At 33.1% G+C, this 23814-nt stretch overlaps 2 protein-coding genes across 4 annotated transcripts in view; both read right to left on the reverse strand.

Moving 5' to 3' along the window:
- Positions 1 to 12854, reverse strand: part of LOC135834611 (uncharacterized) — a 37299-nt gene extending 24445 nt beyond the window's left edge. Inside the window, exons 1-6 of one of the 2 annotated variants that reach the window (XM_065348534.1) lie at positions 12541 to 12854; positions 12276 to 12345; positions 12072 to 12157; positions 11348 to 11591; positions 3457 to 4992; positions 3102 to 3192 (exon numbers count right to left, since the gene is read on the reverse strand). In XM_065348534.1, coding sequence (XP_065204606.1) covers positions 4634 to 4992; positions 11348 to 11591; positions 12072 to 12157; positions 12276 to 12345; positions 12541 to 12612 — 831 coding nt within the window. In that variant the 5' untranslated portion in view covers positions 12613 to 12854 and the 3' untranslated portion in view covers positions 3102 to 3192; positions 3457 to 4633. Of the gene's footprint in view, positions 1 to 3101; positions 3193 to 3456; positions 4993 to 11347; positions 11592 to 12071; positions 12158 to 12275; positions 12346 to 12540 lie in introns of those variants that run through there. The other variant, XM_065348535.1, reaches the window with a different exon arrangement.
- A 5451-nt stretch (positions 12855 to 18305) lies between these two features.
- LOC135834613 (uncharacterized) lies at positions 18306 to 21601 on the reverse strand. 2 transcript variants are annotated; one of them, XM_065348542.1, is made up of 5 exons: positions 21285 to 21601; positions 19632 to 19704; positions 19460 to 19545; positions 19182 to 19383; positions 18306 to 18758 (listed from the first exon to the last, which is right to left on the reverse strand). In XM_065348542.1, the coding sequence occupies exons 1-5, from the start codon at positions 21354 to 21356 to the stop codon at positions 18589 to 18591; spliced, it is 603 nt and encodes a 200-aa protein (XP_065204614.1). In that variant the 5' UTR covers positions 21357 to 21601; the 3' UTR covers positions 18306 to 18588. The 2 variants fall into 2 exon arrangements, with proteins under 2 accessions (XP_065204614.1, XP_065204613.1); XM_065348541.1 differs by lacking the exon at positions 21285 to 21601 and adding an exon at positions 20216 to 20804.
- Positions 21602 to 23814: the final 2213 nt, after the last annotated feature.

Consider the following 23814-nt stretch of genomic DNA (forward strand, 5'->3'; position numbering starts at 1 on the left):
AGAATTCAAGTGGCACCCTCCCATTGTATGATGAAAATTTGGGCCCCGTAAGTGAATTCAGGGGTGGTGAGGGGAGCTCAATAATAGCGGTAAAATAAGATTTTTCCACCTTAATTTCACCTTAAATGGGGTGGGGATAACTTAGGAAGCTAAAATTTAGATATTTTGATCGCAGAGACGGTGGCATGATTTTGGATCTTTTTTATCAATTGAAAGCCAAAATATGCCGCTCCAAAGAAATTATTTTTCTGAAATTTTCAACTTTTATCCCCCTCCCCTTCATGGGTCAAATATAATTTTTGAGAAAACCCTGTTCCCTAAGTTTTACTTTATTGGATGAATTAGAACAGGTTTCAAGTCATAAAATCCGTGGGACTGAAAGTCTGAAATTACATTAGATTGAATTTTCGAAAAAGATTCGTTTTTAAAAATGGTGTAAAAACGTATTTTTTTGTGCCAATTTTTTTCGCCAGTCACTTGCTCTATTACCTACCTATGTATTTTATTGTTAGGTAGTTATTTTTCTATCTTTACAAAAGGGTTATTTTTTACGCGATTTTCACGTTCCTTTTCAATAAATAGTCTATCTTTTATTTCTTTAATTTTTTTAAATGCATGTAATGCATACTGCATATCCAAGATCTCAAAATCGAAACTTCATCAACATTTGATCTCGAAGCGTCAGTCCACGTCAATTCGACCGAGAAGTAGTAAGAGGGGTCGGTGATTTTTTTTGAAAGTTCTCCTGTGGAAACCAATGATGCAAATCGCAGCCCTCTTTTTTATAAGGCTGCTAGGGGGGGGGGTCAAAGTTTTCAGTGAACTTGAAATAGGTACCCATCATCTATTTCAGCTGTCGATTACTCGATAACTGCGATACCTACCAAAATGGAACGTTTTCAAATTGTTAGGGGTTTTGAAAGGCTTTTCGATGATATCATGAAAATCAGTGTTGCCATTTTTTTTCGTACGAAAAATCAGCTCGAGAAGTTTCAAAACGTAGTTTTTATATTGTTCCGACTTTCAAAAATTTTGAAAAAAATATATTATGGACAACTTTTCAAGCTCAACAACATATTAAGAAATAAGGTTTGACTGGTGAAGTTGACCCACTCGACCCCCTTTTTAACGTATCCGTTGAATAAGTTGAAAAACCCCTTTCACTCGATGAAATATGAACTCATCACAAAAATATCGAAATTCGAAAAAATTCAATTTTCAATTCCAAACATCAAAAAAAGTTTAAATTTATTCAGTTGTTTTATTTTGACCTCTTATTGACGTATTTCATGAGAAAATTGATAAAAATCACACTCATAGCAAAAAAAATTAAAATTCGTTTATTTTTTGAATTTTTTCGAATTTTGATTTTTTTTTGTGATGAGTTCATTCCATCGAGTGAATGTTTTTTTTCAACTTTTTCAACGGACACGTAAAAATAGGGGTCAAATGGGTCAATTTCACCAGTGAAAACTTTTTTTCATGTTTAAAATCGAAAAATCGCATTTTTTCGAATAGTTTCTATTTTTTTAAATCGACTTTGCAACATAATGCCAGCCCAATTTTTTAATATGTTGTTCAGCATGAAAAGTTGTCCATAATATATTTTTTTCAGAATTTTTGAGAATCGGAACGATATAAAAACTACGTTTTGAAACTTCTCGAGCTAATTTTTCGTACGAAAAAAAGTGGCAACACTGATTTTTATGATATCATCGAAAAGCCTTTCAAAACCCCTAACTATGGGGAAAAGTTCCATTTTGGTAGGTGTCGAGGTTATCGAGTAATCCACTGCTGAAATGGATGATATTTTAGGTTCACTGAAAACTTTGACAACCCCTGGGGCCCTGGCTGCCCTTAAAAGTGTGCTAGAAGGCTGCGATTTGCGCCATTGGTCATCCCTTTGGAAGGTCTTTCCACAGGAAAAATTTCAAAAAAATAGCTGACCCCCCCCCCCCCCCCCTCCATCCTTACAACTTCTTGGTCAAATTGACGTGGAATGACCCAAAATTAATAGCACACCTAAATGCACGAATCTTACGATTCAAGTTTAAATTTTTGAGTAGTTACCTAATTAAAGCGAGCAATTAATGATGATTGAAATTGTTTTTACTTTTCACATGCTCTTGTGTCTTATTTTTGCAGATAATCATTCTTGATGAACTTTTGCTCAGCGATCCAAATGGACCAAGATCGGAAAAATCATAATTAGCAATCTTACTTCGCAATAAAGCTGGTAGACACCCAATGCATTGATTCTTTCAGACCAGAACCGTCAAGAACGAGCGATAATTTTAGAAATCAGTAGGTAATTAATCACTTTACTCGGATGAAACTTTTTCTTTGAATGACTCCAGGTGCTTTTGACGACGACTTATCAACTTTGCTTCTGTAGCAGTTTAACGCGAACACGTTCAAAGAACACTAATTCATTTTCTTTAGGAGGAGGTTGTATACATAATGTAATCCAAGTCAGTAGAACATATCTATTCAGTTTGATTTCAGTTTTGCGTAGGTACCATAAGTTTTTGTTTTTTCTTCATCACCTTGAGGACGCAACTTGTGTTCACAGTTGTTTCGTATATATCATCAGTCGTGTAGAAAACTACAACTAAGCGGTAGGTATAGTTTTCACATAGCAAAAAAAAATCAAACAATTGCTAGGTCTACCTTCGAAAAATCTGTGTTTACTAACGTGAAACATACCTACCTATGCATGTGATTGTAGTAAGTATTCGCAAGTGGTGAAAAGAACGTCGTAAATTTCGTCGAGTTATTACACGTACATGTACCTACTTAGGTACATATATCATTTCATTGTCTTCGAAAATTTTTCAAACACTGAACATTTGGACTGATCGAGAAAAAAAAATTGGCGAAATTTTTTTAGCAAACTTGGAGGAGACCTTCATCTTTTATTTTGAGCTGAAAGTCAGACAGAATTTTGTTTAGACCAAGAGGTATCTGAAGAAGGGAGATATATAGACCCTCAATAAAAATTGTTTTTATTTTATTACTTATTATTTTTTTAATCGTGAGTTTTTTTGCTTTTGGAACTCATCGGTACCTACGTAAGTATATTAATTGAAAAAATTACCTACGTAAATACTGTATCTTCCACACGTCATTAGAATCTGATCTGATTGCAAGTCGACCAGCTAGTTCAAATAGTAATTCCAACGCACTGCCAATCTGTTTTGAAAAAAAAAAAAAATTACGAGCTCATTTCAATACCATCAACTCTGTAATTAAATACAATGTAGATGAGTAAAATTTAACGTAGTTGAATAAATAAATGCGCACTAAGTATGAATTTGTAAATTCATCCCACACGATTCTACATAATATTCACCTAGTCCAACAAATAACAATTCACACATGTTCAATTGGTCATTGAAAAAATTGTGATGACGAAAACAAAAACACACTAAAAAATTATTATAAATAAATACTTACCGAATAAATAAAAAGAAAAACCAGAGAAACTGTACATAAACGTTGTCCCCAACATGCTGTTTTCAAAGCCATATTTCAATATTGGAATAAAATATCGTAAAAAAATAAATCGAATTCGACAATCCGAAGAAACCAAGAACTTGACACTGGCTGGTTGACTACAGAGTCGAAACTAATAGAGCATACGAGCTTCTTACACTGTTTCTATGACAAATTAACGGTATAACCACGCATTCTTTCATCCCAAGCTCTCACGTCATAAATGAGAGTGAAAATAAACGATGCAGTGAAGACGCCAACGCCAAGTCCAAGTTTGTAATATTTCAAAATGGTTTGGTGCAATACAAAATATGTTTTTGAAATGTTATTTGAATAGAGAAAAATCCAGTTGAAAGACAAATACATTTTTTTGATTTTTTTCTATCTTTTTGACAAATTGTTATAAAAAATTTAAATTCTTCACAGACAATGTTTTGTTAAAAAAAAAAAAAAAAAAAAAAAAAAAGTGCTCTTTTAATGTTAATCTTGGTATCCAAAACTTTAGCTTGCAGACCATACTTATAAAAAATTTAACATTTGTCATAAAACTGATTGAAAAGGACATTATATAAAATCAAAGTAGATATTTAAGTGTTCATACTTATTCAACTTTATAAATAAAATAATTGATTTCTAATTTCCTTTACTCGAAATAAATAAAATATAAACTCAACTTGTCATTATCAAAACGCATGGTTCTTTTTTAATTTAATAATAAAAACAAATTTGCATCTTAAACATTAAAAACATGCAAGTAAGTAAATAATACTCAGTTGATCCTGGGATAAATTGCATGGTAGATAAGTAAATGCATATACATGCACAATGAATGAAAAAAAATAATATCAAATGCAATGAGAAAAATACAAATAAAAAAATATACAAGTATCACAACTCACACACTTCATCACAAATACAATATCTAGCCAACAAAATATCAACATCTTCGAATAAACATACGTTTGATTGAAAACTTCCAATATATAAGTAAAACACAAAGAAACAACAATTTAAAAAAAAAAGAAAAAACCCCAGAACGGAAACAACATAAGCTCAAATATTACAAAATACAAAAGGAACTCTGCCCAAGCTCTCCATCTTCACATTTTCCCATCTCAGAATGGACCACTGTGGAAAATTACTTCGAGTCAATAATAGGGTACTGAGGTAGTTGAGCTGGGTATTGGTTATGTGCGGAGTATTGAGGTGGCTGGTCAGGGTACAGGTATCCAGGAGGGTAAACGGCCGGCTGAGAAGGGTAGGAAGGAGGTTGGTCAGCATATTGGTATGCAGTAGGATACTGAACTGGTTGAGTGGGATAGTGCATAGGTTGACTAGGATACTGAGGAGTGGCAAATTGGATGTTGTGACCAGCAGGGGCTGAGGTATTGGCTTCTTTGTCATCGGCTGTTTCTCGAGGTGGTGCGGAGTAAACGGGCCTGTCTAGTAGATCGACTTTGTAACTGTATATTACCATTGCGGCGTAGAGTTTGATGGCTGAAATGAAATACATATAATTAGTGTTTTATTAATCAATGTCATTGGTAAAATTTAATTAATTAGGAATACATAATGGTTGCATTTATTCGTTAAAATAATATCACGATCAGGAAGTCAGGATCCAACCTTATCTAGGATCATTCAATTGAGTTTTGATTTTACAAATTTTTCATCGCAATTTTCCGACAAAAACCGTCGAATTAATTTACAAATTTTTCATCACTTTCAAGTCAAATTTTTTTTTTTGCATGTTTTGCAAATTTTCCGTTAATTTTACAAAAAAGTTGTCAATATTTTAAGGTTTTTTTTTACTCAATTCCCAATTATTTTTATACCAATAGGTATGGCAATTTTTTCAGAAATAATATAGAATTTTTTTTAGTGAGCCTACTTTAAACTAATAACACGTTGGAGGAAAATAATTGGATGTGATCTTGGTCTGATCACATCTTGTCAGATCCAATCAGGTCTCTTCTTTTGGATCTAATCAAGTCGAATTGTGAGCTGATCTAACTAAATCTGGGGAATGTCCGAATTTGATCAGATCTGTTCAGATATGTGATAAATCCGGTCTCCTGTATTGGGTCTAATCAGGTCTGAACAAATATATTTGATCAAAAAATCAATCAGATCAGATCTAATTAAATCTGACCAGGTCTGTGGATCCAGAAAATGTCCGGATTCCGGAGCAGATCAGATTTAATCATTTTCCACTGGCACTTCATCGACTTTTTCAAAAATTTCGATTCATTTTGTGATAATTTAAACTAATTTGCTGATAATATCAAGCTATTTCATTTATCTATCATTTTTTCAATTTTTGCCACATTTCATCAAACTTCTGAATTATTTGTAATTTTCAATAGTTTTACGTATCATCCTCTTTTTTGGATTTTCTGGTCATTTTAGAAAATTTTTCCAACATTTTTGTACATTTTATAACGAACGTTTGATAATTTTTCATTTCATTATCAAGTGCAATTTATAGGATTAATTTTACAAATCAAACTTGGAATTTTTCTACAAACTTTTCGCAACTTTCCAAAGATTTCTAGGTCTATTTAGTTGATTTATTGTTGATTTTGAGATAAATTGCCAATTTACTTATGAATGCTCGAGTATATTATGCAGAAGGAATAGGGAATTTTTCAATCATCTCCACGATTCATAAAATTTTCAGTAGTCTAAAATGAGCCTAACTCGTTGGGGCATATTTTAGCATAAAATCATAAAAAAACATATTCAGATATTTCTTAAGTAATTTTTTACATTTTTAGAGAATTTTTTATAAATTTAATGGTTTTTAGGAATTTTTTTTTTTTTTTTTTGGTGTTTGTAATTACTTGATTATTACACCCGTCGTATGAGATTTAAATCGAGTTGGTAAGGTCAAGTTTTTTAATTAGGTCTAAGAATTTTATAATTTCGGAAGGGTCGTCTGGTATGAATAGGGATCTTTCATCTATTTGTAGGGACAGTCTGTGCTGATGTAAGGAGGGACATTGAAATAGTAAGTGTTGGACAGATATAAGTTCTGAGAGGCAGAATTGACATGTGGGTTTTGGGGCCTTTTCATAGAGGTGATTATGTGTGATTTTTGTGTGGCCAATTCTCAGTCTGGTTATAATGATTTCTTCAAGTCTGTTTAAGTGGGAGAGGTTTTTCCAAGGATTCTGCTCAATTTCTAATTTTTCCATCATATTTGGTTATTGTTTCATTTCTTTTCTCGAAATTCGTAAAACTGGAAGTACTTTTTCCGTCGCATAATATGCAACACTGGTCATGCCTTTTTCAGTTCGTGTTAATGTTTTAATATTTTATCGTGAAATAAAACACAACAATATTTTAGTAAAATCATCTGGGATTGATTTTCCCTGTAAAACAACGCCCATATCATTAGGGAATATTTTCAAGTTTTAGAGCATTATTTTGGCATTTTTTTTATTAGAGAATAGGTACGTATTTAAGCGCATATTTAGGTTTTTTGTAAATGAAAAGAATAACTGAGCCTTGGTAATCAATGAGCAGTAAATTGCAAGAAGTTGGGGTTTCATTATATTTATGGATGGCACACTTATTTATTTAGACTGCCGAAATTATCACATTTAGACCAAATGATTTCGGTGGCCAATAAGTTTGGCACAAATTTTCCCAATTTGCTCGAAAATGGCCACATAAAAAATAAAGAACAAAATCTCACCAAATGGACCGAGACGAAAGCATACCCCCATTTTCGATCGATTGAAACCAGCTTTGCATCGTTTTCAGCAGTTCTGGAGCCTCCGGCGGGTTTTTCAAAGTTGAAATTCCCGCCAAATTTTTACTAGCAGCTCCAGAAAGGCTTGAAACCTCCTTCAGTCGACTCAGCATGTTGAAATTGGGAGTTCAAACATGGTATCTAACGGTTATTTTCTTTTACTACCTTTTTTCAACCAAATTTTCAGAAAGCTCTCCAGCACTTGACGCCCCCCCCCCACTTCCACACACAAAATTAACAAACTCAAAATTTTATACAGGAAAATTTCCAAAAAAAAATGAAATTGGAAGAAAATTTGTATGCAAAATGCTTATTTTTTAATGTCAATCAAAATTATATTTTAAAAAAATGAAAAAAATTACAAAAATGAACACATTAATGATTTTTTTCACCGCTTACGAGTACTTTTTTCACAATGTACCCTTTTTCAGCCGAATTTTCAGAAAGCTCTCCACTTGACCCCCACACCTTCCCCACTCCACACACACGATATTAACAAACTCAAATTTTTCACTGGAAATTTTTCAGAAAAATTGAAATTGGAAGAAAATTTTTATACGAAGTATTTTTTAATTTCAATCGAAATTATTTTTAAAAAACAGACAATACAAAATATGAACAATATTAATGAATTTTTTCATTTTTTCACTACCTTTTTGACTAAAGACTAAATTCAATTATTTTTTACTACTTTCACTAGGTACCTGTTAGATACCCTGTTGAAGTGAATTTTAGCATTCCAGTTTCATTTAGTATCCAACATTTTGTGGGAATTGGAACTTTGAAAATGTTCTGGAGGGTCCAGAACTGCTTGACACGTGTTGAAACCATTTCCAATCGATTGGACGGATCGAAAATAGGATATATTTGTACCAAAATTCAGCTTTCTAGGTCAATTTAATGAAATTTCATTTTTCATTTTTATTCAAGTTAAGAATTTTTATTACAAGAGACATATCAAAAATTTTGAAAGTTTTTCGTACAATTAGGAGTAGTTTTTCTTTTTTTGGATCATTAATAATTGATTGAGCTGACGACGTTACCCTCTTCCTCCTCTCTCTCACCCTCTTGTTTACCTGGTAGATTTATCGAATTAAAAAAAAAAATTTGAGGTACCTAGAGAAAAACTATAGAAAAACTATGTTCTCAGGTTTTATCACGCTCTCTCTCTTGTTTTTTAAAATTCTACTTTTATGGAATTTTTATAGAAAAAATTCACTTTTTTAAGTTCTTACAAATTCATTAAAAACTTCAACAATTTTCAAATTTGAGTACATTTTTTTTAATTTTTTGGATCATTAATGACCGGTGAATGATGATGAATGATGCACATCCCCTTCACCCCCTCCCATTACTATATTTTCAATTTATCATACTCCTCCCCCACCCTATCTGAATATAATGCATTCAAAGTAAATTTTCTCATTTAAAAAATTGTTGGGACTTTTTTTCTCAAATTTTGGACAATTTTTTAAAACTAATCCTGGCGTGGATAGAAAAGAAAAAATACGCCATTTTTCACAACAGGGAGAAAAATTAAAAATTTATAGCCCGGCATATGACAATAGGAGTAATTGCACCCCCCTCCCCGCCGATTCTCCGGAACAACTTTTTTCTTAAAGGGGACATCCTAAGGAACATTTTAAAGCAAACTTGCCCAAAAAACAGTTGGCCTTACTTACAAAATGGCGGCAATTTTGATTGGCAGGTCAGCCGAAATCGCAGATTTTGCGTTTCAACATTGGACTTGCACGAAATTTTTCAAACCTTACAAAGGTAGATCGAAAGATCATGCAAAAATTTATCACCTGTCAAAATTTCAAGTGCTAAAGTGCCGTTTTCGATTTTTGGTGCATTTTTGAAAATCCAATTTAGGCCAAAAATGAGGGAAAAAATCAAAATTTTACCAAATTGACCAAGAAAACTGAAATTTGGGATAAACCCTATTTTCGACATGCCAAGTCGATTGGAAACTGTTTCAACCCGTTTTGAGCAGTTCTGGAGCCTCCAGTAGATTTTTGAAACTCGAAATTCCCACAAAATATTCCATCAAATTGGAGTTGTAAACATGAAATTTATTTTAAAAACTAATTTCAATATGCTACGAAGTACTGCAGGTGAATTTCAAGTCGTTTTGGAGCCTCCAGTGACTTTTTGAAAATTCCTGAAGCCTCCAGCAGATTTTTGAAATTTTAAATTTTCACAAAATTTCATCAAATGGGAATGGAAAGCTGAAATTTTCTGTACACTCCAATTTTAACACCCTCTAAAGACGACTTCAGGTGGGTTCAAGTCATTTTAGAGCCTCCAGCGACTTTTTTGAAAATTACTGGAGCCTCCAGTAGATTTTTGAAGTCATCAAGTTTCATCTATGATATTGCCAGGTTGGATTTATCCAAAAAAAAAAAAAACAACCTCGAAGTTAAATTTGAGCACTCTACTCTACCTCATACCTACCAATAAAAACGTTTTTCAATATTTTATGAATTTTAAATTATTTTCAATTCCTTTCACGAAATTTAGCCATTTTTTACATAAATTTTAGCAAGTTTGTGTGTCGTTTTTCACAAATATTGTGAGGAAAACTTATCCTTTCCGCGATTCTCGATCATTTTTATTTGAGAGGTTTGTTCAAAAAATCAACAATGTCAAAAATAGGAATGCAAAACGTCATCGACATACTCCAATCAAAATTGGTGGATGGCTGAAGGTAGTTCATCAAATTTGTTTAACGTTCAGAAACTGTTTAGAATTTTTTTTTCATTTTTTTTTTTTTTTTTAAGGTCGAGTATGATGTTTTTTTTGTTGTATGAATCAAGTTGAAATGACTACTTTTAAAATTTCAAAAAACTAACAGAAAAAAAACGCTTTCAGTCGAGTTACCTAAGTATTCTTTTTTTTGCCACATTTTCTTAAAAAAAAAAAAAAAAAACAGTACTTACATATACGTACCTTACAATTTTTTTTTGCATTTCGACATTGCTGTGTCAGCTTTACAGTAAATTTTTGGCCAACTTTTTGATTTCAGAAATATTTTATTAAATCAAATTTTCATAAATAGCGTAGGTACGACGAGTATTTTTTGAGCATTTGAAGCTTTCAAAACAATTTGAAATTTCTGAAGAAAATTGAAAACTCGCTGAATAGGTATTACTTCAGAGGCAGAATATTCTAAAACTGGAAGATTCGCTTAATAATTATTCACGCATTTCTTTTGTTGGAAAAAAAAATTTTCACAAAAAAGTTGAAACTTCAGACACATGTTTTTTTTTGAATAAATAGTTGAATTTTCAAATATTTTACTGCACGCTCTTTCGTTTTAGCTTGATTTCGTTCAACTTGGTTGGCATCAGTTCAAAAATTCTTCTCGGTAAAATTAAGTACGTGGTAATTTTTTGTCATTTCAATGACTAGAGCGTAAATTTTGGAAAATCCACAGACAGGTGGTTCTAGGAATTTTATTATTAGCTTCACAATTTCCATTTTTCACGGTGCTATGTGAATTTTCAATCAAATCATTCACATTTTTATGTTGAAATTCATCATTATTCTGGTCACCTAACTGTTAATTATACTTTCGTCAATTTTTAAGTATTCGAGTTTCAAGTAGAAAAACCCAATGAACATGCAAAGTGCCAGACAAATGTAGGTAGGTATAAAAGAGAACAATGAGATGAGCATAAAAAGTGATAAAATTTTGAGAAACTCGATCTATTCCTGATGGTTGTAAAATTATGACACATCTTCAGTTTCTTTTCATTTTTTTTTTTTTTTTTTTTTTTTCATGAAGAAGGCAAGATACGTACCTAACAAATGTGTAATTAAATGTGCACATCTGTTTATTTTTATGATTCATCACCTAAGTAATTTTTGCTTCAATTTTTTTTTACGAAATACGAAAAAATAAAATTTAAAAACTCGAGTAGTTATCATTAATTTATAGCCTTCTCAGTACCTACAGTAAGTACCTAAAAATAAGTCGAATAATCAAAGTATACCGATAGAATTCGCACCAAATTAATTTTCGTGCAGGTGCGAAATACTAAGAGAAGCATCTTATCGTACTTAGTCCGATGTCGATAATCGATTACTCACCTATGCTGACCGAGAATGCAGCGTACACGAGAAACAATACACCAGAATACATGCGATTCATCAATTCTCGATATTCTTTTTCATTTTTAGGGGAATGTTCCTTGATTTGTTTTTCAATAAATTCGTCGTATGTTTCTTTTATAGCATCGCTGGAGTTGAGCACAATGATACTATAAAGCATGTACAGCACTTCGAACACTAGGTACACTACGGATGCAGTTAACAAAGGAATCGAAGGTTTTTCCTGAAAATTCGTCAAAATATTATTCAAATTGCAAAATAAAATAGGAACTACCTAAATCTATTAGTAAGTATTTAAAAAAAAAAAAAAAAAAAAAAAACAGTGTAAAAATGCTGCTATTGCAATAAGTCACACAGTGTAGCCAAATGTCAAAAATTATTTTACCATAGTGAGCTGAAAATTTTCGGTAATCAGTCGTCATTTATAATACATCTGGAAAAATGACGCAATGTGTTTTCTCCTTGATCAGACACCCCTCCCTTCACTTCCCATCATTTCCACAGATCGTTAATTCGAAACATGGAAGGTATTTCTCAGAATTAAAAATCTATCGCTAGACAACAATATACAACTGTACGCTTTAACACGAACACGAATAATTCCAAGAATATGTATCTCAATCACCTCAAAAATATTTCCAAGACGACATGTAAATTATAAGGATTACTTGAGTAGCAATTTCAACCATTCATTTCGACTTACTTTAGAAATGGATACAATCGTGCATATAAAAATCACTGCTCCAATTATCATAGTCATTACATCCAAATAGAAGAAGGTGCCATCTTCTGTAAATGAAACATAAATTATAAATTTATAAATGATACGATGCAAATACTTGAATAGGTACCTCAAAAAATGAATAATTTCATCATTTTTCAATAATTTCAAACGAAGAGAACTTACTGAAGAACTGATTGTACGATGAATCCGCAACATCGGTCAGATAAGTCAACAATCCCCATATCATTCCAACCTATATGGAATTTAATACGAAAAAAAAAATCATTAAAAACAAATCGTATTAATGCTAAGAATATTCTATATGCAACATGCAAATACATTTTACACCTCATGTAAGTAGGTATGTCAAACATAAAACCAATCAAGTGCTACCTAATTGATTGAAAAACAGTGGAAAATAACTTCCATATATCTATATACTACTTACCACATTGAAATAAAGCAAGATTAAAGTAATCGAACGAAGAGAATGCCCGCAGCAGGCTGTTTTCATGGCCATTTTGAATACTTATTTGTACGAGTAAAACGCGAAAAAATATACCTATCGAATAATTTCAATTCAACGTTACGAATTCCACATCAATTTACCAAGTTGAAAATCATTAAAACGACGAGTGTCCCGCGACACTGACTGACGACGCGATATTGTTTAAACTTCAAACTCTCATTAAATAAAAACAACACGCGATAAACAGACGCGAGAGAATTGGGTTCTGTGACGTCACTGTCATAGAAATAAGTCGCACGTAGTTGATAATGGTAGTGGAGAATATAGCGGTCGAGTTTGCGCCTTAAGTCTAGGGTTTCCCTGGTTCTCCCAGTAGTTCTCCCTGTATAAAAACCCGTGGCTCATCATCAGTGTTGTCTCGAGCTCGAAATAGAAATTCGCCCATCGTATTGCATGGTGATTTTTAGCCTTGCACATGTAGACGTAATTTCATCGTATAAAACGCGAGTATGCGGCGAAGCAGGCGAACGGCGAAGCCATAAATACGAGTATCATATGATTAGAAGGTCATTGTACATAAATGTATTTAGGTAATAGGTATGTAATAAATCAAGCTAGCTCGATGTCAGATTCTCCTACGTTGTTATTTCCCAGTTCTTTTCTGTCCATCTTGTGGTCCAGTTCTATCTCAAGGGCAAAAGAACGTATTGAAATTTACAGATATTGATTCGTCTTAGGATGAATGAAAACGATGAAACTTGAAAGAAAGGGATGCAGGTGAGGAGAGCTTTCATAGTTTTGTTATGAAGGTTTATTCACCTTTGAGTGCATACGAGCACATGTATAGGACTATATAGGTAGGTAATCAAAATCTTGACTCGTAGGTATTTATAGGGAAAACCTTTCGGTAAACAGTTTTGAATCAATTGAATTATAAATCGGGGAAATAATTCGAACTGGCTCGTGTTTAAGATATTAAATTTGAAGGTCGAAAGTTTGAACAAAAAGTTGCAAGAACATGCATGATGAAGTAGGTACCTAGCTAGTAGCTACCTACCTGTCTGAAGAGCAAGGAATAGGGATTCGGTGTTCTGACTAGGGAATGGTCAAAATTGTTGGCCGCCGATCAGAACGATACTTCGCCTACGTGTTGTACATGGAAAAGCAACTTGCAGCTGATATTCGGGTTTTTCTGAAATGAGTCTAATCTGAAAATTGAAGGGGCAGGGGTGTGTAGGTTTTCGAAAATCGAATTTTTGACCATGGATACTGACATGATTTTTCAAGACGAACAAAAAGGTTCTCTGACAAAATTGCCTATCTCTAAAACTGAAGGCGCCACAGGCAACAACATTTCGTGAATAAAATAATTTTTTTTGGTAAGTTTCTCACAATTTTCAAAAATTGAATTTTGTCAATTTTAATAGGTAGTAAATTCTTGTGTAACTTTTCAAGACGAGCAAAAAATGTTCTTTCCAGGTATTGCCTAACTTTGAAATTGAAAGAGCTGAAAACAATACTTGATAGAAACTTTGGGATACCCTTTAGGTACAATTGATTTGCCTATGGAGCCTTCAATTTCAGAGGTACGCTATTTTGTGAGAGAGCCTTTTTTGTTCGTCTTAAAAAATTATGCCAGGATACATGGTCAAAAATGGGTTTTTCCAAAACGCGTACATCGTTGCCCCTTCAATTTCCAGATTAGACTCATTTCAGAAAAACCGAATATCAGCTGCAAGTTGCTTTTCCATGCACAACACATGGGCGAAATATCGTTCTGACAGGCGACCAACAATTCTGACCATTCCCTAGATTCCAAGAAACGATCACGAACAACCATCGCGTAAAAATACCTAGCTTGTATTTAATTTTTCTGAAATTTTGATTCCTCATTCTGACTTTTTGATAGTACTGAAAGAGGGAGATAGAGGTAAGCTTCATCTCCTGATGCACAAATTGTAGGTGAAATTGAATCCATGAGATGACTCATCGTGTGAGCAGAGGCGTGACGAAGTGATGTGTTCGGGGGAAGGGGGAAGGGGGGACTGAAGTGAAATTTCCTAACTTTATATCTCAGATTCATCCTCATTTAGAAATATTATAAATATGTACTTACATGTTTAATTATGTTTTATGCATTAAAAATTTATTCATTTATAGTCGGAGAGCCCCCCCCCCCAATGATCCTTCGGGACAACTGTTTTCTTGAAGGAGGAGTCCCGAGGAACATTTCTAGCCCTTGTCCTCGAAAAAAAAAAGTGGCACTACTTACAAAATGGCGGCCATTTTGATTGACAAGTCAGCTGAAATCACAGATTTTGCGTTCCAACATAGGACTTGCACGACATTTTTTAAACCATACAAAAATAGATCGAAAGACCAGGTGAAAATTTATCACCTGTCTAAATTTCAAGTGCTCAAGTGCCTTTTTCGATTTTTGGTGAATTTTTGAAAATCAAAGTTAGGCCTAAAATGAGGGGAAAAATCAAAATGTTACCAAACTAACCAAGAAAGCTGAAATTTGGGATATACTCTATTTTCGACACGCTAAATCGATCGGGAACTGTTTCAACCCGTTTTGATCAGTTCTGGAGCGTCCAGCAGATTTTTGAAATTCGAAATTCCCACAAAATTTCATCAAATGGAGTGGAAAGCCGAAATTCATTCTGTAAACTAATCTCATTACGCTATGAAGTTAACTTCTGGTAGATTTCAAGACGTTTTGGAGCCTCCAGGGACTTTTTGAAAATCACTGGAGCTTCCAATAGATTTTTGGAACTTGAAATTTCCCAACATTTCATCAAATGGGAATGGTAAGTCGAAATTAATTTTGCAAAATAATTTCAAAACGCTACGAAGTCGACTTCTGGTTAATTTCAAGTCGTTTTGGAACCTCCAGCGACTTTTTGAAAATTACTGAAGACTCCAGTAGATTTTTAAAACGTGAAATTTCCCAAAATTTCATCAAATGTAGATGGAAAGCCAAAATTCATTCTGCAAACTAATTTCAATACGCTACGAAGTCCACTGCTGGTGAATTTCAAGATGTTATGGAGCCTGCAGCGACTTTTTGAAAGTTTGTATGGCGTTTTTTGGAAAAATGAATTTCCAAAAAGTAGCTAGAAGCTTCAAAACCATTTGAAACCACCATACAGTCAACTTCATATCGCATTGAAATTAGTTTGCGAAGTAAATTTTAGCTTGCTAACTCCATTTGATGAAATTTTGGGAAATTTCAAGTTTCAAAAATCTACATGAGGGCTCCAGTAATTTTCGAAATTCGCTGGAGGCTCCAAAACGACTTAAAATTCACCAGCAGTCGAGTTCGTAGCGTATTGAAATTAGTTTGCAGAATGAATTTCGACTTTCCAACTCCATTTGATGAGATTTTGTGGGAATTTCGAATTTTAAAAATCTGCTAGAGGCTCCAGAACTGCTCAAAATAGTTTGAAACAATTTCCAATCGATTTGGCATGTCGAAAATAGGGCATTTCCTAAATTTCAGCTTTCTTGGTCAACTTGGTAAAATTTTGATTTTTTCCCTCAATTTTGGCCTAAATTTGATTTTCTAAAATTCACCAAAAATCGAAAAAGGGACTTTAGCACTTGAAATTTTAACAGGTGATAAATTTTTGCCTGATCTTTTGATCTACATTTGTACGGTTCAACAGATTTCGTGCAAGTTTGCGAAGTAAATTTCAGCTTGCTAACTCCATTTAATAAAATGTTGTGGGAATTTCAAGTTTCAAAAAGTTGGTGGAGAATCCAGTAATGTTCAAAAAGCTGCTGGAGGCTCCAAAACGATTTTAAATCCATCAGCAGTCGACTTCGTTCCGTAGTGAAATTAGTTTGTAGAATGAATTTCGGCTTTCCATCTCCATTTGATGAAATTTTGGGAAATTTATTTAAAGTTTCAAAAATCTACTGGAGACTCCAGTAATTTTCAAAAAGTCACTGGAGGCTCCAAAACGACTTAAAATCTACCTGCTGTTGACTTCGTACCGTATTAAAATTAGTTTGCAGAATAAATTTCGATTTTCCTTCTCCATTTTATGAAATTTTGTGGTAATTTGGAGTTTCAAAAAACTGCTGGAGGCTCCAGAACTGCTCAAAACGGTTTGAAACAGTTCCCGATCGATTTGGCATGTCGAAAATAGGGTATATCCAAAATTTCAACTTTCTTGGTCAATTTGGTAAAATTTTGATTTTTCCCTCATTTTTGGCCTAAATTTGATTTTCAAAAATTCATCAAAAATCGAAAAAGGGACTTTAGCACTTTTGACATGTGATGAATTTTAGCCTTCTCTTTCGATCTACATCTGTACGGTTTAAAAAATTTCGTACAAGTCCTATGTTGGAACGCAAAATCTGCTATTTCGGCTGACCTGTCAATCAAAATGACCGCCATTTTGTAAGTAGGGCCACTTTGGGGGCTGCAATAGATCTTTATGCGGGCTCCCCGACTATTTCTCAGGCTCAGTATGATTGGGTCGATTGCTCGATACCCAGGCATTTATACTTATTTTTTCTTTTTATTATTGTCTGCACTCCATCATCCCTTCTATGTTGAGATCTTCTATGAAGTAATGTGATTGAAAAAAGTGATTTTGAGCAAAAAATTTGAAAAATAACTTTGGTATGTCGAAAATTAAAAAACTCTGTACAAATATGATTCGCAAAATTCGTTGTTTTAGTGTTTTTTTTCTTTTTTTTCTCAATATGGTGACGTTTCCATCGAAGTTTCTTATCTTCTTTAATAGTGATCCAAATCGTATTTGATGGACAAAAAATTATTTTTGTGTTTTTGATTCACCAACGATGAATTTTTCGTTAACTAAAATGAAATACCTAGCTTATGAAAAAAAAAAAAAAAAAAAACAATGAATAAAATGCCTACAGATTTTCTTTCTGGGCGGTTTGAATATCATAGTGAGCATCCTTTATTGATAGGTAGGTAATCAGCATCCGTAACCCGGAAATTTTTGCAAAAAAACTGATAAGCAATAATTTTTATCAAACTATTATATGTACATAATTATTTTCATGCGCTATCGTGATATCCCACACAACATTGAAATTGAAGGAGACAATTCCGATGCTGCTTATTTACTTATATGGGGCACAGTCATTTCCTTCTTAAACGAGTTTCAAATTATTTTAAACTTTTAAAGCGAGTGTTACAAAAAATGTTGAAAAATAATGAAAACTGACCGATAAAATTTCATCAATGAAAATTATATAAAGTGTGGATGGAAACATTTTTTTTTTCAGCTAGAATTTTATTATTGTACCCAATTTTTGACCACCTTGAGTCGATTCGTGATGATTCCAAACTGTTTTGGAGCCTCCAATAGACTTTTGCATTCTCCAGTTTTCAAAAAAAAAAGGAACCATGCAATCAAAATGAAATTCATCATCTATATATAAACTCGGATTCATCATCATAGCGACCATTTTGATCGATCTTTGACACATTATTTTTATAATTCGTTCGACCAGTTCAAATCCAAAATTTCTTCCTATGATTAGGTAGCATATTTTTGAAAAAAAAAAACGATCAATTCTGAAGGTTGGCACTTAATTTTCGATTTTCCCAGTAGATTGGTGATGATTTCAGGGTGTTCTGGACCAAAAAAAAAAAAAAAAAATGATAAGTACGTTTTGAAAACACATAAATTTCTGCAATTATTTTGATTGACTTTGAAGGCAGAATGGCGCAATTAATCATCTAAGTAAGTAATGAATCAATATTAAAATTTATATATTAAGTAAATAGGTAGGTATAACAAGAAAACCTTAAGAATAGGCCATTTCTCTAAATTATTCATACAAGAAAAACATATTAATGAAGTAAAAATACTAACAAATATTACCTACTTAAGATGCCTAATTCCTAAAAAAAAAAACAAAAAATATATAAATATGTATCTGAAAAAGAAGATGACAAGAATTCCACACTTTTTTCAAGTTCATTTCACACTACAATATAGGTTATTAAACATAAATTAAGACTGCTTCGATAGAAAATCATTTTGATAAATTCAAAGCTAGTTTCAACAACGGAGCCGCGTACTGAAAATTCTCACCATAAGGTGAGTACAAGTTGACATCTTTATCAACCGTGCTTCGCCAAACTGGTCCGCCTTTTAATTCAACTTTATAGCCATGGAACATGAACGCCGAGTAGAATTTAAATGCTGCAATTGTTATTTAATAAAGGTGAATATGGGCACTTGATATTATCGATAATTTAATTTTTCATCCTCAATTAGTAAGTAGGTAAATGAAAATCCAAACATTTTAGATTAATTTCAATTTAAACAGATGAAATTGCAAGAAGTGTATTTTTCATCATGAAAGTTGAGATTTTGATAGTGAAAATGTTTCAGTCATTATGATTTTTTTTTCCCAGTGGAAAAAAAATCTGATCCCATCTAATTGTATCCAGAAATTTTTCAGGTATGACCAGATGAAATCTGAACTGATAAAAAAAATCTGATTAGGATCAGATTGAATCAGATCCCTTCTATTGAATCTGATCATGCGGTCTGAATTAGATCTAATCAATTAAAATAAACTCGAATAAAAATTGAACTAGCGAATACGAGAAAATTACTCACCCAAAGCAGCCAATAAAAACATGTAAAATAGAAGCACAATGGTACCAGAATGAACTTCGCTGCTATTTTTATTCGTCAGGATTTGTACGAGTTTATCCTTATTGTGATCCGAACTCAACTTGATCATACAGTAAAGTAGATAGAATATATCCAACAATAAACACGATACGGTAACGGTCAGCAAAAAAATCGAAGCCTTTGACTGAAAATCAATAGAAACGTGATAAAAAAAAATTGCATAAGGCTTAGAACTCAAACTCAAAAACTGTCCAACTTACGCAGCTGATAGCAAGAATAGCTCCGAAGAAAATCAAGCTTTCAATTATCATGAGAGCTATATCGAAGTAAAAACCGACATCATCCCCTATTAAAAAATTCAAAGTTTTACGTTACAACCAGTTTTCTTAAATGCACCTCCCCCCCTAGAATAGGTACATATGAATAACTTACGCAAAAACTGCTTATAAGACGTATCTGCGGCATCGTTTAATCTGATTGTGAGCAATTGCCACACGTTACCAATCTATTTTAAAAATCAAATCGTTTATTTTAATAATATCGATACTCGTCCTAAATATTAGGTACTTTGTAACTAAACGAAGAAATGTAAACGGCATTCATGCCAATCGTATTTACTTAATAGGTATAGGTAAAACTCTCAGTACCGCACTGTTTTCAGAGCGGTATTGTTACACTTTACCGGCTACTTTCAGCAGTACGGTACTGACGCGAGTTTATCAGTGACACAACCGTAATATCAACAATACCTATATGTGAGTATGCATAAAATGGCGATTAGTGAATCTTTATAACATTTTTCAGACGTTTTTGAGCGAATCTATTCTAACTGAACTACTAAATTAAATATTCTTCTGTACTTTCAATACTATGATTAAGGGTTTTGGCCAGTTCATTCCTCATATTCGTACATATTCGATGAAATTTAGTTTCAACTTTCAAAAGATATCAAGTTACGTTGTTAAATTCTTTTATGAATAATTTTTTCAAAGTAAGAACATCATAGACCACAGTACCTGTTGATAATTCCTTGGGAGAGTTGATTTACAAACAAAACACACATTGAGAATGATCAAGTGAAGTGTAACTAATTTCGAGAATAAACAGTAATACATAATATGAGTACATAAGTACTTTGGTAAAATTCACATCACTTTGTTATCATCACATTATAAACAAAACAAAATTCATTTTCTGATAGATAGAAATTGAACACCCACGATTTATTTCAAAACTAAACGAACTAAACAAAGTAAAATTCACTCAAAGAAGTAAGAAATCACATGTACGTAAATCTGTAATCTACTTTCAGCCAGTTCATTCGAAGGTATTCGATGAAATTTAGTTTCAAAAGATATCAAGTAACCATGTTTTAAAATTCTTTTTTGAAGAATAAATTGTATGTACGAGTACATAACTATGTACTTCAGTAAAATTCACACCACTTTGTTATCATCACTTCACATTTTAGATGTAAATACTAAAAATCGAAATTGATTTTGTGAATAAATAAACTAAAACAAAACGGAATTCATTTTCTGATAGATAAAAATCAAACACCCATTGCTTTATTTCAAAATTAAAGGAATAAGAAGAAAAAAATTCATATTCAAGAAATCAAAATCACTATCACATGTACGTTATCTTTTCTATCTACTGAAAAGCACGCTTCGAATGTAAAGCAGGGTTGCCATTTAGATGAATAATTAAAGAACTACAATTGTAATTTTTTTTACATTTTTGTGTAATTTTGTACGCATAGTGACTTAAAGACAACTGCCTTGTTTTAAACAGTGAGGCACTGAGAGCTTTACCTATACTAATTAAGTAAAACATATTACTCAACGATTCGGCAAATGTACGTGAACACCAACTCGTGTGCTTTGCAACGCTCGCCTTCGGCTCGCGCTGCAAAAATCACACTCGTTGGTATTCACGCACTTTACCGAACAGTTAAGTAATATACTATTATCCTACACAGCTCTGGACTGGACGTTTATATTTTCAAGATGTCGGGGCCGAATATACGAATGTAAACATTATCAAAGCATGTGTAGATATAATTAAAAATATCTTCGTACTTACCAAATTCAGATAAAGTAAGAGCAAAGAAGCACTGCGCAGAGAAATTCCACAGCAAGCTGTCTCCATAGTCATTTATGAGTAATTCGCCACAATTATTTAATGTAAAATAAAAACTCGAAAATTGAATAATGTAAAAAGCGAATATCAAGATCAACACATTGAAATTCACTTCAGGCCTATACTGGCCGACTCGTGAGTAACAAATATAACTCACGCTGCTCGTATGAATTTGGCTGGTGCGATGATCGTACTCCAAAATAACACGCAATCAGCGAGAGCGGCAGAAGAGCAGAAGACGACGGCCCTCGCGTGAAAAATTAAAAATATTGTGCTCTTTTTACGAGTAAACCGCGGTTTCATCAGTGTTGCATCAAAATGAAAGTCGAAGATTGCCATGTACACAATTTATCTCCAAAAAAATAACGAGGGCGTAGTTATAGGTACCTACTTCTTTTTGAGAAATGAACTTGGTCTTAAAATTTTGAACACTTTGAAACCAATGAAAAAAAATAGTGCAATTCTCTCAACAACTCTTACTATTAGTTCAATGAATTATTTACTTAATGGATCATTTTTTGACACTTTTTGCATAAATTTTTAAAAAAATGACTAAGTATACGAAAAATTACAGAGGCCTGCCTATATAAATGATCGACTCAAATAATTATCACTTATTATAAGTTCAATGAAAAAACAAAAAAAAATGAGCGTTTTCAAAGATAGATTTTCGCATGAATAACTCTTGAAGTTGGCAATCAGAAAATCATTTTGTAAAATTTTAGCAAAATAACTCTTGAAGTTGGCAATCAGAAAATCATTTTGTAAAATTTTAGCAAAATTATGAGAAATACTTACAAATCCTAATAGTCGTGGAGCCCGCATAAGGATCTATTAAACCTCCCTCCCCCGTCGATCCTCTGGGACAACTTTTTTCTTAAAGGGGGAGTCCTAAGGAACATCTCTAGCCCTTGTCCTCGAAAAAAAAGTGCCCCTACTTACAAAATGGCGGCAATTTTGATTGACAGGTCAGTCGAAATCGCAAATTTTACGTTCCAACATAGGACTTGCACAAAATTTTTTAAGTTGTACAAAAGTAGATCGAAAGATCAGGCAAACATTTATCATCTGTCAAAATTTCAAGTGCCAAGGTGCCTTTTTTGATTTTTGGTGAATTTTTGAAAATCAAATTTAGGCCAAAAATGAGGGAAAAAATCAAAATTTTACCAAATTGACCAAGAAAGCTGCAATTTGGGATTTACCCTATTTTCGACATGCCAAATCGATTGGAAACTGTTTCAAACCGTTTTGAGCAGTTCTGGAGCCTCCAGCAGATTTTTGAAACTCGAAATTCCCACAAAATTTCATCAAATGGAGATGGAAAGCAGAAATGTATTCGAAGTTGACTGCAGGTGGATTTAAAATCGTTTTGGAGCCTCCGGAGACTTTTTGAAAATCACTGGAGCCTCCAGTAGATTTTTAAAACTTGAAATTTCCACAAAATTTCATCAAATGGAAATGGAAAGAGGAAATTCATTCTGCAAACTAATTTTCAAACGCTACGAAGTCGAATGCTGTTGGATTTCAAGTGATTTTGGAGCCTCCAGCGAGCTTTTGAAAATGACTGGAGTCTCCACCAGATTTTTTAAATCTGAAATTTCCGCAACATTTTATCAAATGGAGTTGGCAAGCTGAAATTTACTTCGAAAACTAATTTCAATACGATATGAAGTCTACCGCATCGTGGTTTCAAATGGTTTCGATGCTTCCAGCTATTTTCTAGAAATTTCATTTTTCCAAAAAACGCCATACAACCTTTCAAAAAGTCGCTGGAGGCTCCAAAACGTCTTGAAATTCACCAGCAGTCGACTTCGTAGTGTACTGAAATTAGTTTGCAGAATGAATTTTGGCTCTCCATCTCCATTTTATGAAATTTTGAGAAATTTCAAGTTTCAAAAATCTACTGGCGGCTCCAGTAATTTTCAAAAAGTCACTAGAGGCTCCAAAACGACTTGAAATTCACCAGTAGTCGACTTCGTAGCGTATTGAAATTAGTTTGCAGAATGAGTTTCCGCTTTCCATTTCCATTTGATGAAATTTTGTGGGAATTTCAAGTTTCAAAAATCTTCTGGAGGCTCCAGAACTGCTCAAAACGGGTTGAAACAGTTTTCAATCGATTTGACATGTCGAAAATAGGGTATATCCCAAATTTCAGCTTTCTTGGTCAATTTGGTAAAATTTTGATTTTTCTTCCTCATTTTTTTGGCCTATAAATTTGATTCTCAAAAATTCACCAAAAATCGAAAAAGGCACCTTAGCACTTGAAGTTTTGACAGGTGGTAAATTTTTGCCTGATCTTTCGATCTACTTTTGTACGATTTAAAAAATTTCGTGCAAGACCTATGTTGGAACGTAAAATTTGCGATTTCGGCTGACCTGTCAATCAAAATGGCCGCCATTTTGTAAGTTGGGCCATTTTTGTTCTGTGTACAAGGGCTAGAAATGTTCCTTAGGACTCCTCCTTTAAGAAAAA

This window comes from Planococcus citri, chromosome 2, assembly GCF_950023065.1.
Source record: "Planococcus citri chromosome 2, ihPlaCitr1.1, whole genome shotgun sequence".
Lineage (NCBI taxonomy): Eukaryota > Metazoa > Arthropoda > Insecta > Hemiptera > Pseudococcidae > Planococcus > Planococcus citri.